This window comes from Lepidochelys kempii, chromosome 26 (genome assembly GCF_965140265.1).
Source record: "Lepidochelys kempii isolate rLepKem1 chromosome 26, rLepKem1.hap2, whole genome shotgun sequence".
NCBI classification, from domain to species: Eukaryota; Metazoa; Chordata; order Testudines; family Cheloniidae; genus Lepidochelys; species Lepidochelys kempii.
The window spans coordinates 15,452,904-15,470,341 of record NC_133281.1 but is presented as its reverse complement, the minus strand read 5'-3'; the positions used below and the strand labels follow the sequence as shown (position 1 = coordinate 15,470,341).

General features: G+C 62.0%; 2 protein-coding genes across 2 annotated transcripts; both read right to left on the bottom strand.

The window, feature by feature from the left end:
• Positions 1 to 1,392: 1,392 nt before the first annotated feature.
• On the bottom strand, positions 1,393 to 3,775 carry RNF181 (ring finger protein 181). The gene is made up of 5 exons (XM_073324808.1): positions 3,606 to 3,775; positions 3,212 to 3,345; positions 2,632 to 2,747; positions 2,354 to 2,428; positions 1,393 to 1,752 (listed from the first exon to the last, which is right to left on the bottom strand). Exons 1-5 carry the CDS (start codon positions 3,680 to 3,682, stop codon positions 1,693 to 1,695), a joined length of 462 nt encoding a protein of 153 aa, XP_073180909.1. The 5' UTR covers positions 3,683 to 3,775; the 3' UTR covers positions 1,393 to 1,692.
• Positions 3,776 to 5,814: 2,039 nt separating this feature from the next.
• On the bottom strand, positions 5,815 to 16,511 carry VAMP5 (vesicle associated membrane protein 5). Its single transcript, XM_073325152.1, has 3 exons — positions 16,207 to 16,511; positions 7,001 to 7,138; positions 5,815 to 6,658 (listed from the first exon to the last, which is right to left on the bottom strand). Exons 1-3 carry the CDS (start codon positions 16,207 to 16,209, stop codon positions 6,449 to 6,451), a joined length of 351 nt encoding a protein of 116 aa, XP_073181253.1. The 5' UTR covers positions 16,210 to 16,511; the 3' UTR covers positions 5,815 to 6,448.
• Positions 16,512 to 17,438: the final 927 nt, after the last annotated feature.

The following is a 17,438-nucleotide window of genomic DNA, read 5'->3' as shown; positions in this document are numbered from 1 at the left end:
CCCTGCCCCACCCAGGAAGGATTTGGGGTAACCCCACAGCAAAGTGGGGGAGATGCACAGGGATGTTCCATGGTGTCTGACCTTGCTGCTTCTCCTTGGGAGGGAGGGTCTTTTCTCTCCCATCCCCATTAACCCCTCTCCTTCCTCTCCCCCTCCTGGGGGAGGTCTTGGGGGTGGGGTGGGGGATGAGGTGGTAGGGGGCAAAGAGCCTCCCTCCCCATCCTTCTGAGCTGGTTTCTTTTGGTAAAATGGTTTGGTATTTTTAGTACTTTTTATATCTATAGGTGTGTATAAAGGGACTTGTACGGGAGCAGCGTGTGCTGCTGGTCACTGGGGAGCTCCCTGCAGAGGAGCCCTGCTTACCTGCCGGGCCAGCCTTGGGCACGGCCAGCCAGGGCCCGGATCCCCCCTTGCTCATGACACCTTGGGGCCCCTGTGACAGGTGGCTGCCCCCTCCAGGCCGTGGGAGCTGCCCCACACGCCCCGGGGCAAGCCCTCTCCTTGTGTAAGGGTGTGTGTGCGCACGCGGGGGTGCTCTGCTGCAGATGGCTGGTTACTGAGCTGGGCCGGAGCAGGGGCACCCACCAGCTTTTCATCCAGCATGGCTGTGCCCTCCCTTCTCTAGATCTCCTCTTCCTCCCTCCCTCAGCCGAGCTTCCATTGTTGGGGAAATCATAACCCCCCTGGAGGCCAGGATTCTCCCAACGCCCTGCAGCTGGGTGCTCCTACCTAGGGGTGAGCAGAGAGCCCTGGGCCACACCAGGGACAATGCTGCCCAAACCCCTTTCCCATCGAGCTGGGAGGGGCAGCTGAATCCAAGAGAGGGTCCCCCGGGCCCAGCTCCCCCTAACTGGGGAGGGGTGTCACACCAGCAGCCTCATTAAACACAGATTATGAGGAAACAGCCCCAATCCCCTGGCTCGGAGTGACCCTCACCTCCCAGCCCCAGCTGTTCTGAGCCCGGTGTCAGTAGGAAGCAGGGAACACCGGGGCTGATCAGCAAAGGAGGGGCTCCATTCTCTTCAGGAGACACCCTATCACCCCGGTCCACCCCTCTGGCACCAGCAACATGCTGTGATCTCCCTCTGAACAGCAGAGAGGGCCTGGCCTGGCCTGCTGTTACCCCACCACTGGGGGAGCCAGAGCCAGGGACCCTCGGACAGCTGTTGCAGGCATGCCCCTAGGTGGGGAGGGAGTTCAGCCCCCAGGCAGGTTCCAGGCAGCCAGCTGGCTGTGGGGACTCTTTCAGGGGCCAAGGCTTAGCGCCCAGGGCAGGGTTCAGCACCCATGGGAATAAAAGAGGCCAGGAGGGTGGGTCTTCTATCTCCCCCACAGAGACGACTCCATACCCTAAGCCCTCCACCCCCATTCACACTCCATAAACGCTCTGGGTCAGAGAAAAACACCTTTAATCAGCCTGGAGAGATGGCTGGACAACAGGGGAGGGGTTGGTCAGTGTTACCCCTGCCCCTACCCCACAACAAAGTGGGGGAGATGCCGAGGGCTGATCCATGGGGATGCTGGGGTTGCTCAGCAAAGGAGGGGCCCTGTTCATGTCAGGGGACACCCCCTGTGGACCCAGCTCTGGAAAGGAGGCAACTTTGTACCGACGCTGAGGGGTCACCCCCACTGACCCAGAGAGGGCATCCAATGCCCCAGGCAGGTGGGGGGCCAGGGTGGGGCACCCCCCAGTCACGTGTACATGGCCCCATGCAGGTACTCCAGCCGGTGCTCGCGCTGCTCCCTCCGCACCTGAAACACAACCAGGACAGGCAGTGGTCAAGGCGAGCTCCATCGGCCCCACCTAGCACATGGCCACTGCCCAGCATGGACATCAGGAGGCCCATGTACCCCACCATGTTCCCCGCCCGCGCTGGGCAGTCCGCTGGGGCCCACAGCCAGACAGGGTGCAAGGTATTGGGCTTTGGTAGCACGTCACTGCGATTACCATCACGCTTCGGGCCTGACCCCCACACCATCATCATCCGATGCTGCCACCTCCAGCCTCTTCCCTGGGCATTGGGTGCCCTGTGACAACCATACCCCTGGCCGGCCAGGGCTGGAAGGGCAGAGAGGCTGTGGGTCAGCAGGGAGGGGCACCAGCAGAGCTAACAGGGATGGGGAAAACTGGCCCTGCTCCATCCAAATTACACTCCAGCCCAGCAGGCCCTGAATTCTCCCCCCTTCCTGGGCTCAGCGTTCAGTCTTCTAATGCTTTGCTCCCTGGACACTTGGCTTTAACCATTTAATGGCAGGAACAAAGCCTTTCTGTGCACACCCACCCCTGCAGCAGGACCCCACGCTGCCCACCCCTGCCTCCCTGCAGGGGGCAGCGTAGTAACAAGCACCCCACCTTGTCTTTCTTGTATTCTTCATATTCCTGGTCATCCGTGGGCAGCTCGTGGCGGCAGAGAGGGCAGGAGTTGGTCTGGGGGAGAGAAGAGGAATCTCGCTGAGGCACCGTCCCCTCGCCCACCTGCAGCCCTAGACCTTTCGGGTGTCTCCTTGGCACCGCCAATTCAGGAGAGGTCACTCCCCATTGTCTGTGCTTCCAAAGGCCTGGGTCCAGCCACAGCCAGGGTAGGGGAAGCACAGCTGGCCCTGCAAGCTTCTGAAAGGAGCAGCACCTACCTTCCCCAGCCAGGGCAGGATGCAGCCTGAGTGGAAAAGATGCTCGCAGGGCATCTTCCTGGCCCCCTCATCCTCCTCGAACTCCAGCAGGCACACGGGGCATTTCAGCCCTTTGTCTGGGCAGCGGTGCCGGGCAGCGGGCAGGGGAGAGAGAAGAGCATCAGGCTTGTCCTGTCCCAGGCAGCAGGCGCCCGGACCCGATGCCCCAGGACCCCATGGAAGGGGGCACCACGACCCCGTCCTGAGTGCCACAATCCGGCAATAACCCACCCCGCGGGGAGGGATCGCTCAGTGGTTTGAGCATTGGCCTGCTAACCCCAGGGTTGTGAGTTCGGCCCTTGAGGGGGCCATTTAGGGATCTGGGGCAAAAACTGGGGATTGGCCCTGCTCTGAGCAGGGGGCTGGACTCGGTGCCTTCTCGAGGTCTATGATTCTAAGGGAAGCAGAGACCCCCGAGGAGCCAGGCAGGCTGCAGGCGCAGCAGAGCGTTTCGGTCAGCCGGACACCTGGGTCCCATCCCTTGGGGCAATGGGGCGGGGCCCTAGCAGAGCCCCCGAGCCCTGACCGGGGGCTCCCTCACCTGCCTGGGCCGGCGTCACCCGCACCGTGGGGAGGCTCAGCACGGCCCGCCGGGCGGCCGGCGGGGGCAGCCGCTGATCCCAGTCGGTGAAGCCCACGGCACCCAGGTCGATCTGCTGCCCATTGAACAGGGTCCTGCGGGGAGAGTCCGGTCAGGCGGCGGGACCGGCGGGGAGAGTCCGGTCAGGGGGCGGGGCCGGCGGGGAGAGTCCGGTCAGGGGGCGGGGCCCAGCTGGACCAGGCAGCGACCCTGCCCCACGGGGCGACAGGCTCCTGCGGGGGGGCGTCCCGGGGGGGCGTCCCGGGGGGCTCGGCCCCCCACGGGGGGCGGGGGGGACACGTTCCCTGCCCCCCATCCCCCAGGGGCTGCCCACGCGCCGGGTCCCAGCCCCCACCTGGCGAGCTCCAGCAGCAGGTTCTCCCGGGCGCGCTCGCCGGGCTCGCAGTTGTGCTCCTCGAAGTACGAAGCCATCGGGGCCAGTGACGCCTGCCCGGCCCGGCCCGGCCCAATGGCCTCGCGAGACGGCCGCGCCAGCCAATCCCCGCGGCCGGGGGCGGGGCTGGATGGGGAAGTAGCCGGGGAGCTAATCGCCCATTGGCCGAAGGCGAGGCACGCGAACGCAGCCAGGAGCCAATCGGGACGCGCCGTGCGGAGAAGGGCGGTGATTCGTGCGGGACTGTCTGAGCTCCCGGCCCGGACTGAGCTGGGGGGCGGAGCTGGGAGGGCACCGCCCTGGGGGTGCTCACAGCCTGGGGGGGGCAGGCACGGCCCTGGGGACACTCACAGCTGAAGGGGGCAGGCACCGCCCTGGGGGTGCTCACAGCTGAAGGGGGGGCAGGCACGGCCCTGGGGGTGCTCACAGCCTGGGGTGGGATGAGGCACTGCTTTGGGGAAGCCCACATCCTGGAGGGGGTGCTGTCCTGGGGCACTCCCAGCTGGGGGGGCCAGGCACTGCCTTGGAGGCGCTCACAGCTGAGTGGCACCATCTTGGGGATGCTCACAGCCTGGGGGGAGGGAGGTGCTGCCTTGGGGAGACACAACCTTGTGGTGCTCACAGCTGGGGGGGGACAGGCACCACCCTGGGGGGTGCTTACAGAGTGGGGGGAGGGGTGCTGCCCTGGGGGCACTCACAGCCATGGGGGGGCACTGCCCTGGGGGCACAGCCATGGGGGAGCACTCTCAGCCTGCAAATGGGGGTGAGGCACTGCTTTGGGGAAGCTCACTGCTGGGAGTGGAGTCATTCAGGATCATTTTTTTCAGTGTTATGGGGGACTTGGAAACAGGTCCCCCCCTTGGTGATGCAGAGTGCGTCTCCCCCCACTCCCTCCTTCCTAAACAGGGGTGGTTCATGCTCATCACTGAGCAACAATTCCTCCTAAAGAGAGACCGGCGAGGGTGTCGCCCGCAGAACCGCTCCGCTACCCGGAAGCTCCAGAGATCAGCCATGAGCTGTTAGAGACGTTTGCCTCCAGGTCAGGGGTTCCAGGCCAGCTCAGGGTGGGAATGGCTGGCAGGTCTTTGGTGGCCCTGGAGTTGGCGGGTCTCAGCCCAGTTCTTAGCAGACAGGTGCCCACGTCCCACACACTACGCATTGTGCTGGGCACTGTAGGTTATTTATGAGGTGTATTACGGTAATGCCCAGGAACCCCAGTCCTGGACCAGGACCCATCATGCTGGGCGCTCATACGTTATTTATTAGGTGTATTACGGTAGCACCTCGGAGCCTCCCTCGTGGACCAAGACCCCATTGTGCCAGGCGCTGTCCAGACCCAGAGCCAACAGACGGGCCTTGCTCATAGGTGCTGGGGGTGCAGGGTTTACAGTGTGGTTCACTGGCTCTCAGCACCCCTACTATACACATTGTTCTGCTCCAAAGAGTTAATCTACATATGAGATGAAACTACAGCTGGAGACAGACCAGGAGCACCAGGAAACCACAAGTGGCTATTGCCGTTCAGCCATGGGCTTGGCCCACCCACAATGTAACTGCTGGCGAGTTTGTTATAGGCATGATGGCAAAGGAGCGTGCCGACCGTGCTCCGAGCACACCCTCGCTGCAAGCGTCTGTGTCTGACTCTAAGAACATAAGAGCGGCTAGACTGGGTCAGACCAAAGGTCCATCTAGCCCAGTATCCTGTCTGCCGACAGTGGCCAATGCCAGGTGCCCCAGAGGGAGTGAACAGAACAGGGAATTATCAAGTGACCCATCCCCTGTCACCCATTCCCAGCTTCTGGCAAACAGAGGCTCGGGACACCATCCCTGCCCATCCTGGCTAATAGCCATTGATGGACCTGTCCTCCATGAACTCATCTCGTTCTTTTTTGAACCCTGTTATAATTAAGGGCACAAAGGATGCTTAACCTGGAGATCCGATTTGACTCTGGGGTGCCAGGGAGCTGGGGGAACAATGGGAAGGGATCGGGCACCCCTCGGCATGGATCGCTGCTGGGTGCAGAGAGCTCTAGGAGGTGGGGAAATCAATCCAGCCATGTGCAACCAGCAGACAAAGAGGTGGGGAAGATGGTGGACTCTTATCGGTTTATCCATCTCTCTGTCCACCTCCATTTGTCCCTCCCCAGCAGCCATACCAGAAACACGAACATTTTACAAACAATCTGTCTTTACTGACCTGCCCTCAGCAGTGCTGGGACTGGTGCGAAAGGCTGCGGCGCAGGGCAGCGAGAGCTTTAAACAGATCTGGGGGCTGGTCTTAAAACCAGGTCTACCACCCACGATACACTTCATGAAGCACAACTGTCTGCAAACCTCTCCTCCCCACCCTACAGTAGTCTATCTAAAGCTTAAGGCACTTGTGAGCATTTATCTACCTGACCTGCTGGGAAACCTAACGCAGGGGCCTTCTCCCTTGCTAGGGTCCCTTCCCAGGGACTGCGGGTGTTATTGTAGGGTTGCTGGGGCTGATCCCAATAGGTTGTTATTGGGGGATTGTATGTCAGAACTGGGCTGCACACATTGGTTTGTTATTGTAGGGTTGCTCTTGAGCCCTGGGCTGATCATTAGGGGGTTGTTTTTGTAGGGTTGCTCCCTGGAGCTGGGCTGTCAATATTGTTTCCTAGTGTTGTGACCCATCTCCAAAGGGGCCTTTCCAAATAGCTAAAGAAAATCCCCAGCTCCACTGGCAGCCCCGGCAGTCTCCCCGCGCGCTGTGTCCATATTGCACTGAGCCCAGGGCAGCTGCGTCCCTAGCAGAGAGGACGCTGGGTCGTCTCCTTCCCTCAGTCACCCTGCGTGGTGGTGGCCCGGCTCTCGGCGGCCTGGTTCCCGGCGGCCTGGTTCCCGGCCCCGCGCAGCGACAGCCACAGAACCACGGCCAGGATGATTAACGCCATGAGCACCACGACCGCCGCCAGGACTATCCTGTACTTCCTGTTCTCCCAGCGCTTCTTCTGCGCCACCGTCTTTGTCGTCTTGCTGAAGGCGGAGCTCTAGGAGGAAGCAAAGCGAGAGCTGTCAAGGGGCAGCCGGGGACCCGCCCCCAGGCCCAAGGAACTCACCCCAGGCTTCAGCTTCCCTCCGCTCAAACCCTGTACAGCCGCCACTTGTCACGCCGGGTACATCACTGCCCCCTGCTGGCCGGAGTCGGAACCGGGCAGCTGTGTATCATGGGGCCCATATTACTAACAGGAATTCTCCTTTTAGCCCAGCAGTGGGAGCCCATTTGCAAACCCATGGGTCTTGGATTCGCACCCCCAGGAAAGTGATGGTGCACGAGCAGCCCCCTCCCCCCCATTGTGCCCTGCCCCACTGCTCCCTCCCCCCCAGCACACCATGTTGCGGAGCTCATCTGCTCTGTCGTCCAGGTCACTGAGCTTGACCTCCCGGTCCAGCACCTTGGAGTAGTTGACCAGCATGATCTGAGTCACCTCCTCTGTCTCCTTCTGGCATCGCTCCAGGTTCTCCTCCACCTGCAGGGAGGACAGGGTTAAATACATGATGAAGCAGGACATTTCTTAATGTTTCCTCTGAATATTGTGGGGGTGCCTCAGTTTCCCCTATGCGGTTCTTAAGTATCTAGGGGGTGGGATAAGGGTGTATGATCGTTGCAGAGCCCTAGAGGGCAGGTGTGTGCAGGGGTCTGGACACAGAGAATGGCCGACACCCTGTTTCCTGGCAACTAATGGCCTGGGCCCTTCCCCCCTGCAAGGTGAGAACTAAAGGGGTTGGAGAACAAAGGAATCAGGTGCCCTCCTGGCCCGGGAAAGGGACAAAGCCCAGAGGAGGAGGGGCTGGAGGGAGTTTCAGTTTGGGGCTGGCTAGGGACATGGAGTGAAGGGCAGACGGGGTTATCTGGCTCACCGCCCCACAAAATGGACCCAGCTGAGGGGTCCTGTTCTCTGCACCTACAAGCTCTGTGTTAGACCATGTCCCTGTCGTCTAATAAACCTCTGTTTTACTGGCTGGCTGAGAGTCCCGTCTGACTGCGGAGTTGGGGGGCAGGACCCACTGGTTTCACCAGGACCCCGCCTGGGCGGACTCTCTGGGGGAAGCGCAGGGAGGGGCAGAGGATGCTGAATGCTCCGAGGTCAGACCCAGGAAGGTGGAAGATGTGTGAGCTGTGTGTCCTGCAGACAGGCTGCTCCCAGAGAGGAGGCTCCCCCACAATCCTGCCTGGCTTCCTAGGGAGCAGTTCCAGGGCATCGCCCGGGGACCCCATGACAACAGGATGGCTGGGCTTCAGTGGTCTGGGCCAGCTGAGGGGGCAGAGGGTCAGCGGGATAAACCCAAAGGCACATTGGGGGCCTCTTTGAGCCTTCAGGACGGCAGGAGCAGGTCCTGGGGGCTAGAGGGAGCTCACTGTTTCTATGACTTAACGACTGTTTCCTGAACTCTGCCACGCTGTGACCCCCAGCCTCATCTCCTACTGGGACCCCCCTGCAGGAGGGGGGCGGGGGGAGCCCACTCTGCACCCACCCAGGCAGTGGCAGCTCCCCACTCCGGTCGTCACAACCTGGCGCACCTGGTCCCAGCGCCACTCAGCCTTGGCCCCTCCATAGATGGAGACCCACCCCACCCCCCGGCACTCTTTGATCCACTGTTTGCCAACAGCTGGGTTAATCCCAAGCAACAGCAGCTGCTCCAGGGACCAGTTTGTACAGGGGGCTTAGGGACCAGACCAGCCTTCCCTTGTGGTCCTTTGAGGGAATGATTTTGAAAGCCAAAGGGTAGATGGGGGAGGGCTCCTTCTTCCCCATAGGTCGGGATATTGTATTTAGTGCGGCCTGTGGTCTCGTGTGCCCTACACCTTCAAATCCCTCAGAGCCATGCCAGCTGCAGAGACCACGGCCAGATAGTGTCTGTTACTTATGTTCTTTCTTGATTCACTTCTCCTTAACTCTGAGACACATCTTGCCCAAGAGGCCCTATTTGCTCTGTGCTGGGGAGGGTGCAGCCCCTGGCTGAGAAGTGCTGATCAGAGCACGCTCTCTCCGGCACATCCGGCCAGGGCTGCTCATGGAGGACCGGGTGGCCAGAGCAGGAAATATCCACAAAGAATAAATTCTCAGAGCAGACAAGCGGATGCCCTCTGACCTCCACAATTCCTGGAGTGATGTTCCTGGCTCCTGGGCTGGCGGGATTCAAATCCCCCTGGGAAATATTCTTTCCACAAAGAGGTAAAAGGACTCAGATCAGACCCCAGTCTAAGGGTGGAGACACCCGAGCTGGGTGGGGCGAGTCTGCTGAGCCAACTCCAGCAGGAAATGGGAACAGGGGAGGAAAAATCCTTCAGCGACTGCAGGATGCGGCGACCGGAAGCTAAGATCTCAGCGCAACCAGCAACAGCTGGGCTTCCGAGGAGAGACCTTCAGGAAATGCCCAGCACGCTGCAGGATGCGGTGCTGTCCCCTTGCAGTCAGTGCTGACCCCAAGGCAGCACAAAGGGGCACTATACCGCATGGAGCAGGGTGGGATCTGTGTGCCCAGCCCCACTGCTGCGACTACTGCACCCCCATCCCTGCCCAGAGCCGAGGATAGAACCCAGGAGTTCTGGCTCCCAGCCCTCCCTGCTCTAACCACTAAACTCTACTCCCCTCCCAGAGCTGGGAACAGAACCCAGGAGTCCTAACTCCCTGCCCCACCCCCGCTCTACCCAACAGACCCCACTCCTCCCAGCATGGCCAATGCACATGTCCACAGCCCCTCGAAGGCCCAGTAACGGATGCTGAAGATGACAACACACAAAACACCCTGCTGCTCTGAGCATCCCAACCCTCAAGCTCAAAGCTCCCCACAGATGCCCATCTCCTACCACCTGCTGCGTAGTCCCCCACAAGGTGAACAGGCATGGGGCTGTCGCCTGCCCCCCAGCCAGCCACCCCTCCCCATCTCACTGCGGGGGGGGAGGGCTGGGCTAACATATCCCTCTCACTGGGGGCTGGGGTTGGGGTGTGGAGGGCAGGGATTGGAGAATTAGGAGTTGGGGTACAGCGTGAGGGGGTTGGGGTGTGGAGGGCAGGGATTGGGGGGTTAGGAGTTGGGGTACAGCATCCGGGGGTTGGGGTGTGGAGGGCAGGGATTGGGGGGTGAGGAGTTGGGGTACGGCATGTGGGGGTTGGGGTATGGAGGGCAGGGATTGGGGGGTGAGGAGTTGGGGTACAGCGTGAGGGGGTTGGGGTGTGGAGGGCAGGGATTGGAGGATTAGGAGTTTGGGTACGGCATGTGGGGTTGGGGTGTGGAGGGCAGGGATTGGAGGATTAGGAGTTTGGGTACGACATGTGGGGGTTGGGGTATGGAGGGCAGGGATTGGGGGGTTAGGAGTTGGGGTATGGAGTGTGGAGGTTGGGGTGTGGAGGGCAGGGATTGGGGGGTGAGGAGTTGGGGTACGGCATGTGGGGGTTGGGGTATGGAGGGCAGGGATTGGGGGGTTAGGAGTTGGGGTACTGCATGTGGGGGTTGGGGTGTGGAGGGCAGGGATTGGGGGGTTAGGAGTTGGGGTACGGCGTGTGGAGGTTGGGGTGTGGAGGGCAGGGATCGAGGGGTTAGGAGTTGGGGTATGGAGTGTGGAGTGTGGAGGGCAGGGATTGGGGGGTGAGGAGTTGGGGTACGGCGTGTGGAGTTTGGGGTGTGGAGGGCAGGGATTGGGGGGTTAGGAGTTGGGGTACGGCGTGTGGAGGTTGGGGTGTGGAGGGCAGGGATTGGGGGGTTAGGAGTTGGGGTACGGCGTGTGGAGGTTGGGGTGTGGAGGGCAGGGATTGGGGGGTGAGGAGTTGGGGTACAGCGTGAGGGGGTTGGGGTGTGGAGGGCAGGGATTGGGGGGTTAGGAGTTGGGGTACAGCGTGAGGGGGTTGGGGTGTGGAGGGCAGGGATTGGAGGATTAGGAGTTGGGGTACAGCGTGAGGGGGTTGGGGTGTGGAGGGCAGGGATTGGGGGGTTAGGAGTTGGGGTACGGCGTGTGGAGGTTGGGGTGTGGAGGGCAGGGATTGGGGGGTGAGGAGTTGGGGTACGGCGTGAGGGGGTTGGGGTGTGGAGGGCAGGGATTGGGGGGTTAGGAGTTGGGGTACAGCGTGAGGGGGTTGGGGTGTGGAGGGCAGGGATTGGGGGGTTAGGAGTTGGGGTACAGCGTGAGGGGGTTGGGGTGTGGAGGGCAGGGATTGGGGGGTGAGGAGTTGGGGTACGGCGTGTGGAGGTTGGGGTGTGGAGGGCAGGGATTGGGGGGTTAGGAGTTGGGGTACAGCGTGAGGGAGTTGGGGTGTGGAGGGCAGGGATTGGGGGGTGAGGAGTTGGGGTACAGCGTGAGGGGGTTGGGGTATGGAGGGCAGGGATTGGGGGGTGAGGAGTTGGGGTAAGGCATGAGGGGGTTGTGAGGTGCATTCCCCCATGCTGTTGGGGTAGTTCAGGGACAGTGCCCCCTCCCTTCACCCAGCCATGGCTGATCCCAACCCAGCGCTCATTTCCCCCCGCAGCCTCTCTCTCCCACTGCCGGCTCTGCTCAGTTGAAGACAACGTTCAGGGTTCCCCCTGCCCACCCCTGCCCCAGCATCACTCCCTACGAGTCTGGGGGGCCCAAAGAGACACCCCAGGGTATTTTGGTCCCAGCCTGTTCTCACAGGCCATGGCCTGGTGCCAGCACTGGGCCAGGGGAGCATTTCCTGTGGGGCCCGAGGTGTCAGGACATCCGGCTGCTGGAGCGCGTCCCAGTCTCTGAGCCGGAGTGGGGCTGAGCCGAGTGGGTGGCCCGGGGGGCGGGGGGGGGTCGGGTTTGGTTACGGGAATCAGCCATGTCACTATTGTTTGTTCTAGGCTCCTTTGATTGATGCCTGGAGGCGGTTAGAGCTGGAAAAACAAGTCACCAGGGTAGGGATTTTCCAGCACTGCCAACATGGGCTAGGCCAGGGCCAAGGCCTCGGGCTGGGACCTACAAGATGGGGTTCAATTCCTGGCCTGCCGTGGACTCCCCATGTGACCGCAGACCAGTCACTTCATCTGGCTGGGGCTCAGCACCCCAATGTGTAATGGGATCCTTCCTCCTTCCATCCCATCAGACCAAACTCTTTGGGGCACGGAGAGTCTCTGTGGGTCTCGGCAGCACCCGGCACAAGGGGGCCCTGATCTCGGGCGGGGTCTGGGCAGTGCCCGGCACAAGGGGGCCCTGATCTCAGGTGGGGTCTGGGCAGCGCCTGGCACAAGGGGGCCCTGATCTCAGGTGGGGTCTGGGCAGTGCCCGGCACAAGGGGGCCCTGATCTCGGGCGGGGTCTGGGCAGTGCCCGGCACAAGGGGGCCCTGATCTCGGGCGGGGTCTGGGCAGTGCCCGGCACAAGGGGGCCCTGATCTCGGGCGGGGTCTGGGCAGTGCCCGGCACAAGGGGGCCCTGATCTCGGGCGGGGTCTGGGCAGCGCCCGGCACAAGGGGGCCCTGATCTCGGGCGGGGTCTGGGCAGCGCCCGGCACAAGGGGGCCCTGATCTCGGGCGGGGTCTGGGCAGCGCCCGGCACAAGGGGGCCCTGATCTCAGGTGGGGTCTGGGCAGCGCCTGGCACAAGGGGGCCCTGATCTCGGGCGGGGTCTGGGCAGTGCCCGGCACAAGGGGGCCCTGATCTCAGGTGGGGTCTGGGCAGTGCCCGGCACAAGGGGGCCCTGATCTCAGGTGGGGTCTGGGCAGTGCCCGGCACAAGGGGGCCCTGATCTCGGGCGGGGTCTGGGCAGTGCCCGGCACAAGGGGGCCCTGATCTCGGGTGGGGTTTCTAGGTGTGACTGGAATACATACAGCAACTGCAACCCCTTCCCATGGAGTGGCAACAGCCCCTGAGGTGGCTGGGGAGATCTGGATCACCGCAAGGGCTGAGACAGAAGGATCCTCCTTGCACAAAGGGGGTTTCTGAGCAGCTCAGAGAGGAAATACGGCTAATCACATGTGCTGAGCCCGTGCTGAAACAGGCAGGTGGGATTCCCCGGGCAGGGGGGTCAGAGGCCCACATACCAATGAGAGAATCAGTTTTGGGGGGCCCTGGGTTTCTTGGGGTGCCTGGGGCCTGACTTTCCAGGCTGCTGCAGGTGCTTGGCTCCTTGGAGACTCCCTGTCCTGCAGCCCCCACCCTGGGGTGTCCTCCCAGCAGAGCTGCGCCAACCCCTCACAGCCCAGGGGATGGGAAGGGGCACAACCTGCCCTGAGCAGAAGGGCCCCTGGCAGCCTGATCCAGGAGCCCCGGGGGGGGGGGGGGGGGAGAATAAGCCACCTTTCTCCCCTCCCTGCAATGGGGCACAACAACAGATAAATCCCCACAACCCCCAGGGAGTGGGTGCTCCGAGCAGCCAGTGGGCAGAACCCTCCTTCTTGTCAGGCAGGGTCTTTCTCCACCCTGCTCTCCGACGATCTCATTGTGCGTGCTCCCCGCTTGGCTGGGGCCAAGCCGCGGTTCGCAGCCAGGTCAAACTGCCCCCGCAGGTTAACAGCAAACTCCAACCCACCGATCTCAGGCGGGCACTGTGGATGTTGCTTTATTAGGGGTATTACGGTAGCAGCTAGAGGCCCCAGCTGAGATAGGCAGCCCACCATAAGGTACTGCTCAGACAGAGACAGCCCCCAAGAGCCGACAGCCTCATCAGAGAAGAGAGACAAAGGGCTGTTATCCCTCTTTCACAAATGGGGAAACTGAGGCCCAGAGCAATTCAGTGACTGGACCAGCATCTGTGCAGAGCCAGGAATTCAGCTGGTTCTCCTGAGGCCCAGCCCGACCCCTGATCTGCCAGGCCACTATGTGAATCTCTTTATGAGGCTCAGAGCCCTTGGCACTGACACCAGGCCCCCAATCTAACAGGGCTCACCGCAGTGGCTCAGGATCCTGATCCTGCATCACACATGGGGAAACCGAGGCCCAGAGCAGGGGAGGGACTTGCCTGAAGTCACCCAGAGAGGCAGAGCTGGGAATAGAACCCAGGAGTCCTGCCTGCCAGCACGGTCTGGTGGGAAAGCTCCAACTCCTGTGATGGCTACTGGGCTGCTCAGAGCAGCACGTCCCCAGGGAGCCTTGAATAATTTAAACACCACACACCAGCCCCCACCAGTGGGACGTCCAGCCACCCTGGGCTGGGCTGAGCCCCCCAGGAGGCAGCCAGGGCCAGCCGGCTTGCTCCTGTCCCTCCCTGTTCTTTGGCAAGGGGCCAGCCCCAAGGAGCCCCGGTCTCAGTCAGGGCTCTTGGGCACTGGGGGATTAACAGCGCTGGTGGGCATGGCAGATGGCAAATGCCCCTGCCCAGATGAGGCTGGCTCTCCCTGCCAGCACACGGCTGCCCCTTGGGGAGGAGCAAAAGCCTGTGAAAGTGGAAGCAACGGAGGCCGCAGAGAAGGGGTGGGGTGCGGCAGGGCAGGTCGCACAGCCCAGGACCTCTCTGCCCCATGAAAAGAAACAAAGCTGCTCAGCCACAGGAGCATGTGATCTACCCACATCCCCAGGGCCAGGCCCTGGGATCCCGTTTGCCACCGCCCTGCCGGCCGGGGGCTAAAGCTGAGCCTTTTGCAGTGGGAGGAAGGAGGGGCTGAGCCCTGGAGCCTAAACCAAGACGGGGGCCTCTCTGCGAGGTTTCCTGTTGCCTTTTGCAGCGGGGTGGGGGCAGGGGGCTGAGCCTGGGCTGTTTGGTGGAGCCGCCCATGCTTGCATGAGCTGCCCTGCTGGTTCCTAGGATCGGGCCCTGCAGCCTGCAGACAAACACAAAACTCCCTGGGAGGGAGGGGGGCAGGTGCCTCCGAGAGACCTGGGTGCTGTATTTACAGCCCAGCACAGGGAGGCTGGAGTCCACAGGCCAGATCCCTGGCTAGTGCACATCACACAGCTGGCTCACCCAGGTCTGGCCGCACGATGCCACATCCGGAGCACCAAGGCGGGTACAGAGCAATAGAACGGCCCTTCCTCAGAGGGAAGCTGCCAGACCCCACTCCTCGTAGACCCTCCCACTGCACAGGGGTCACAGGCCCTTCCTCATCTCCCCCTGGAGGGGCTGGGGCCAGGACAGGCTGCCTGCCAAAGCAGATTAACCCTGTAGGAACTGTCACATGCACCAGCATGGCCTCTGAAGGCCCTTTCTCCCGTGGATCAGAGTGGGTGAGACAGAACCACAGGCCTCCCCAGGACCTGCCCCAACAGTTGGGGGTCACTATGGGAGATCCAGGGGGCCTGACCCCTAGAGCTGGGGCGCACTCAGGCTTCCTGGCCCCAGAGAAGGGGTTGCAAGGGAAGCTAAGAATCATAGACTATCAGGGTTGGAAGGGACCTCAGGAGGTCATCTAGTCCAACCCCCTGCTCAAAGCAGGACCAGTCCCCAAATAAATCATCCCAGCCAGGGCTTTGTCAAGCCTGACCTTGAAAATCTCTAAGGAAGGAGATTCCACCACCTCGCTAGGTAACACATTCCAATGCTTCACCACCCTCCTGGTGAAAAAGTTTTTCCTAGTATCCAACCTAAACCTCCCCCACTGCAACTTGAGACCATTACTCCTTGTTCTGTCATCTGGTACCACTGAGAACAGTCTAGAGCCATCCTCTCTGGAACCCCCTTTCAGGTAGTTGAAAGCAGCTATCAAATCCCCCCTCATTCTTCTCTTCTGCAGGCTAAACAATCCCAGCTCCCTCAGCCTCTCCTCATAAGTCATGTGCTCCAGTCCCCTAATCAGTTTTGTTGCCCTTCGCTGGACTCTTTCCAATTTTTCCACATCCTTCTTGTAGTGTGGGGCCCAAAACTGGACACAGTACTCCAGATGAGACCTCACCAATGTCGAATAGAGGGGAACGATCACTCGTCCCTCGATCTGCTGGCAATGCCCCTACTTATACAGCCCAAAATGCCATTAGCCTTCTTGGCAACAAGGGCACACTGCATTGGGTTCTTCCGTCCTAAGTGCAGGACCCTGCACTTATCCGTATTGAACCTCATCAGATTTCTTTTGGCCCAATCCTCTAATTTGTCTAGGTCCCTCTGTATCCTAACCCTGCCCTCCAGCGTATCTACCACTCCTCCCAGTTTAGTGTCATCTGCAAATTCGCAGACTGATTTGGGGCAGGCGGAGACAAAGACCAGGGCTGCCTGGAGCTGGGATCAGGATGTGCCATTTGGCTTCTGGTTTACCCGGTCCCGGGGCGGGGGCTGGGGCTGGGCAGGAAGGAGCCTGTGGCGGGGCAGGGGACAGGAGAGCAGCTGGGCTTGCCACAAGCAGGGAGGAAAACGGGGCGATATAGGGGGGCACAAAGCTCAGTTATGCGGGGCCGGAGGGAGGCACCGAACTCGCGCGGGGGGGGTATCAGGCATTGAACAGCACCATCTCTCCCCCCAGGCCCGCGGTACACCCGTCCCCCCAGCGCCCGGGGGTCAGACCGGGGACCCGTGACCCCGCAAAGCGCCCCGGCCCCAGCCCACCCCCGTGGATGGGGGGCCACGCAGGGCCCTGGGCAGGGCCCTGGGCAGGGTGCCGGGGTCCCCGCGCCCTCCCGCCCGCTGGAGGCGCCTAGAAACCGAAACTGCTGCCCGCGGCCACCCGCGCCCCTCACCATGGCGCCGGCTCTCGGGAAGCTCCGATCCGCTCTGCCCGGGGTCCTGCTGCGCCGGGCTGCCCGTGCGCCCCGCGCCGGAGCGTCCCACCAGTTGCTCCGGGGCCCTGGGCGCTGCCGGGCAGTCGGGGTTTTCCCAGCTGCGGACGCGGGACCCCAGGCGGCCGCCTCCGAGCCTGCTCCACAGCGGAGAGGGGAGCGCAGCGCAGCCTGGCGGGCGAGGAGCCGAGAGGGGCAGGCCACGAGAAGCGCCTGCCCAGGAAGAAAGAGCCGGCTCAGCCCCGCCCGCAGCGCACTTCCACCTGCCGTCCTGGCGGTGTCACTCCGGAGTCACGCTAAGGTCCACACTGGGTCACTCCGGAGTCGCACCGGGGGCAGTATTGGGCGCTGGGCTCTCAGCCTCTCTCTCTTTCCTTCTAGACTTTTCACTTTCACTCCTTTCCTACATCTATTCTGGAGTGACTCTGGCAGGGCAGGAAGGGCCGGATCAGCAGCCCGCAGGGGTGGACTTCTCTGGGCAATGGGCAGGGCAGTGCCTGGGCTGGGTTCCATATCTGGGTCTGCTGCTGCCCTGCTGGGTGATCTTGGCCAAGTCACCACCCCTCACTGTGCCTCAGTTTCCCTTTCTGCAATATGGGGATAATGACCCCTCCTTTAGTGAACTGCGTGGAGATCTGTGGATGGGAGCTCGAGACAGGCCTAATTCGGGGAGCGGACAAGCCTCACCTTTAGCCCCCAGCCCTGATTTGCTCCTGCAGCGTCTTTTGCAGTGGATGCAGGGCTCAGCTGTCATGAACCCAAAGGGGAGTCTTCCCTGAGATGCCCGGTGTAAGCTGGGTGCAGCAGGGACCCACTGGCGGCAGGTTGGAAGGGAGCTTGGAAGGGGAGGCTGCGAGGGGGGCAGAGAGACGGGCAGGGATCCATTAGGAGAGAGACTGATGGTGGCTCTGGGGAGGAGCAGCTGGCAAATGCTGCTTTGTAGTTAATTGCCACTCCTGGGACTTGCTCACAGTTTCCAGCTGGCTCGTTACTTTCTTTTCATGCACCCAAGTGAACGCTGGACTCCCAGGCCAGCACGGGGGAAGCAGGAAGGTGAGTAAAGTCCACCCAGGGGGGAGGGCAGGGTGTGTGGCCTCCTCCGCAGCTTGTGGCAGAGACAGGAAACACTGCATGTCAGTCACAGGCCACCGCTGCCCCACCTGGCTGCCCTGGCCGCATGGCGAGGGGGTGTC

Coding starts and splice junctions, on each gene's coding strand:
- RNF181 (XM_073324808.1), bottom strand. CDS start 3,682: ATGGCTTCGTACTTCGAGGAGCACAACTGCGAGCCCGGCGAGCGCGCC. Junction 2,429..2,631: donor TCCTGCCCTGGCTGGGGAAG/GTAGGTGCTGCT, acceptor TCTCTCCCCCAG/ACCAACTCCTGCCCTCTCTG. Junction 1,753..2,353: donor AAGAATACAAGAAAGACAAG/GTGGGGTGCTTG, acceptor GTTGTGTTTCAG/GTGCGGAGGGAGCAGCGCGA.
- VAMP5 (XM_073325152.1), bottom strand. Junction 6,659..7,000: donor CAGATGAGCTCCGCAACATG/GTGTGCTGGGGG, acceptor GCTTCCTCCTAG/AGCTCCGCCTTCAGCAAGAC.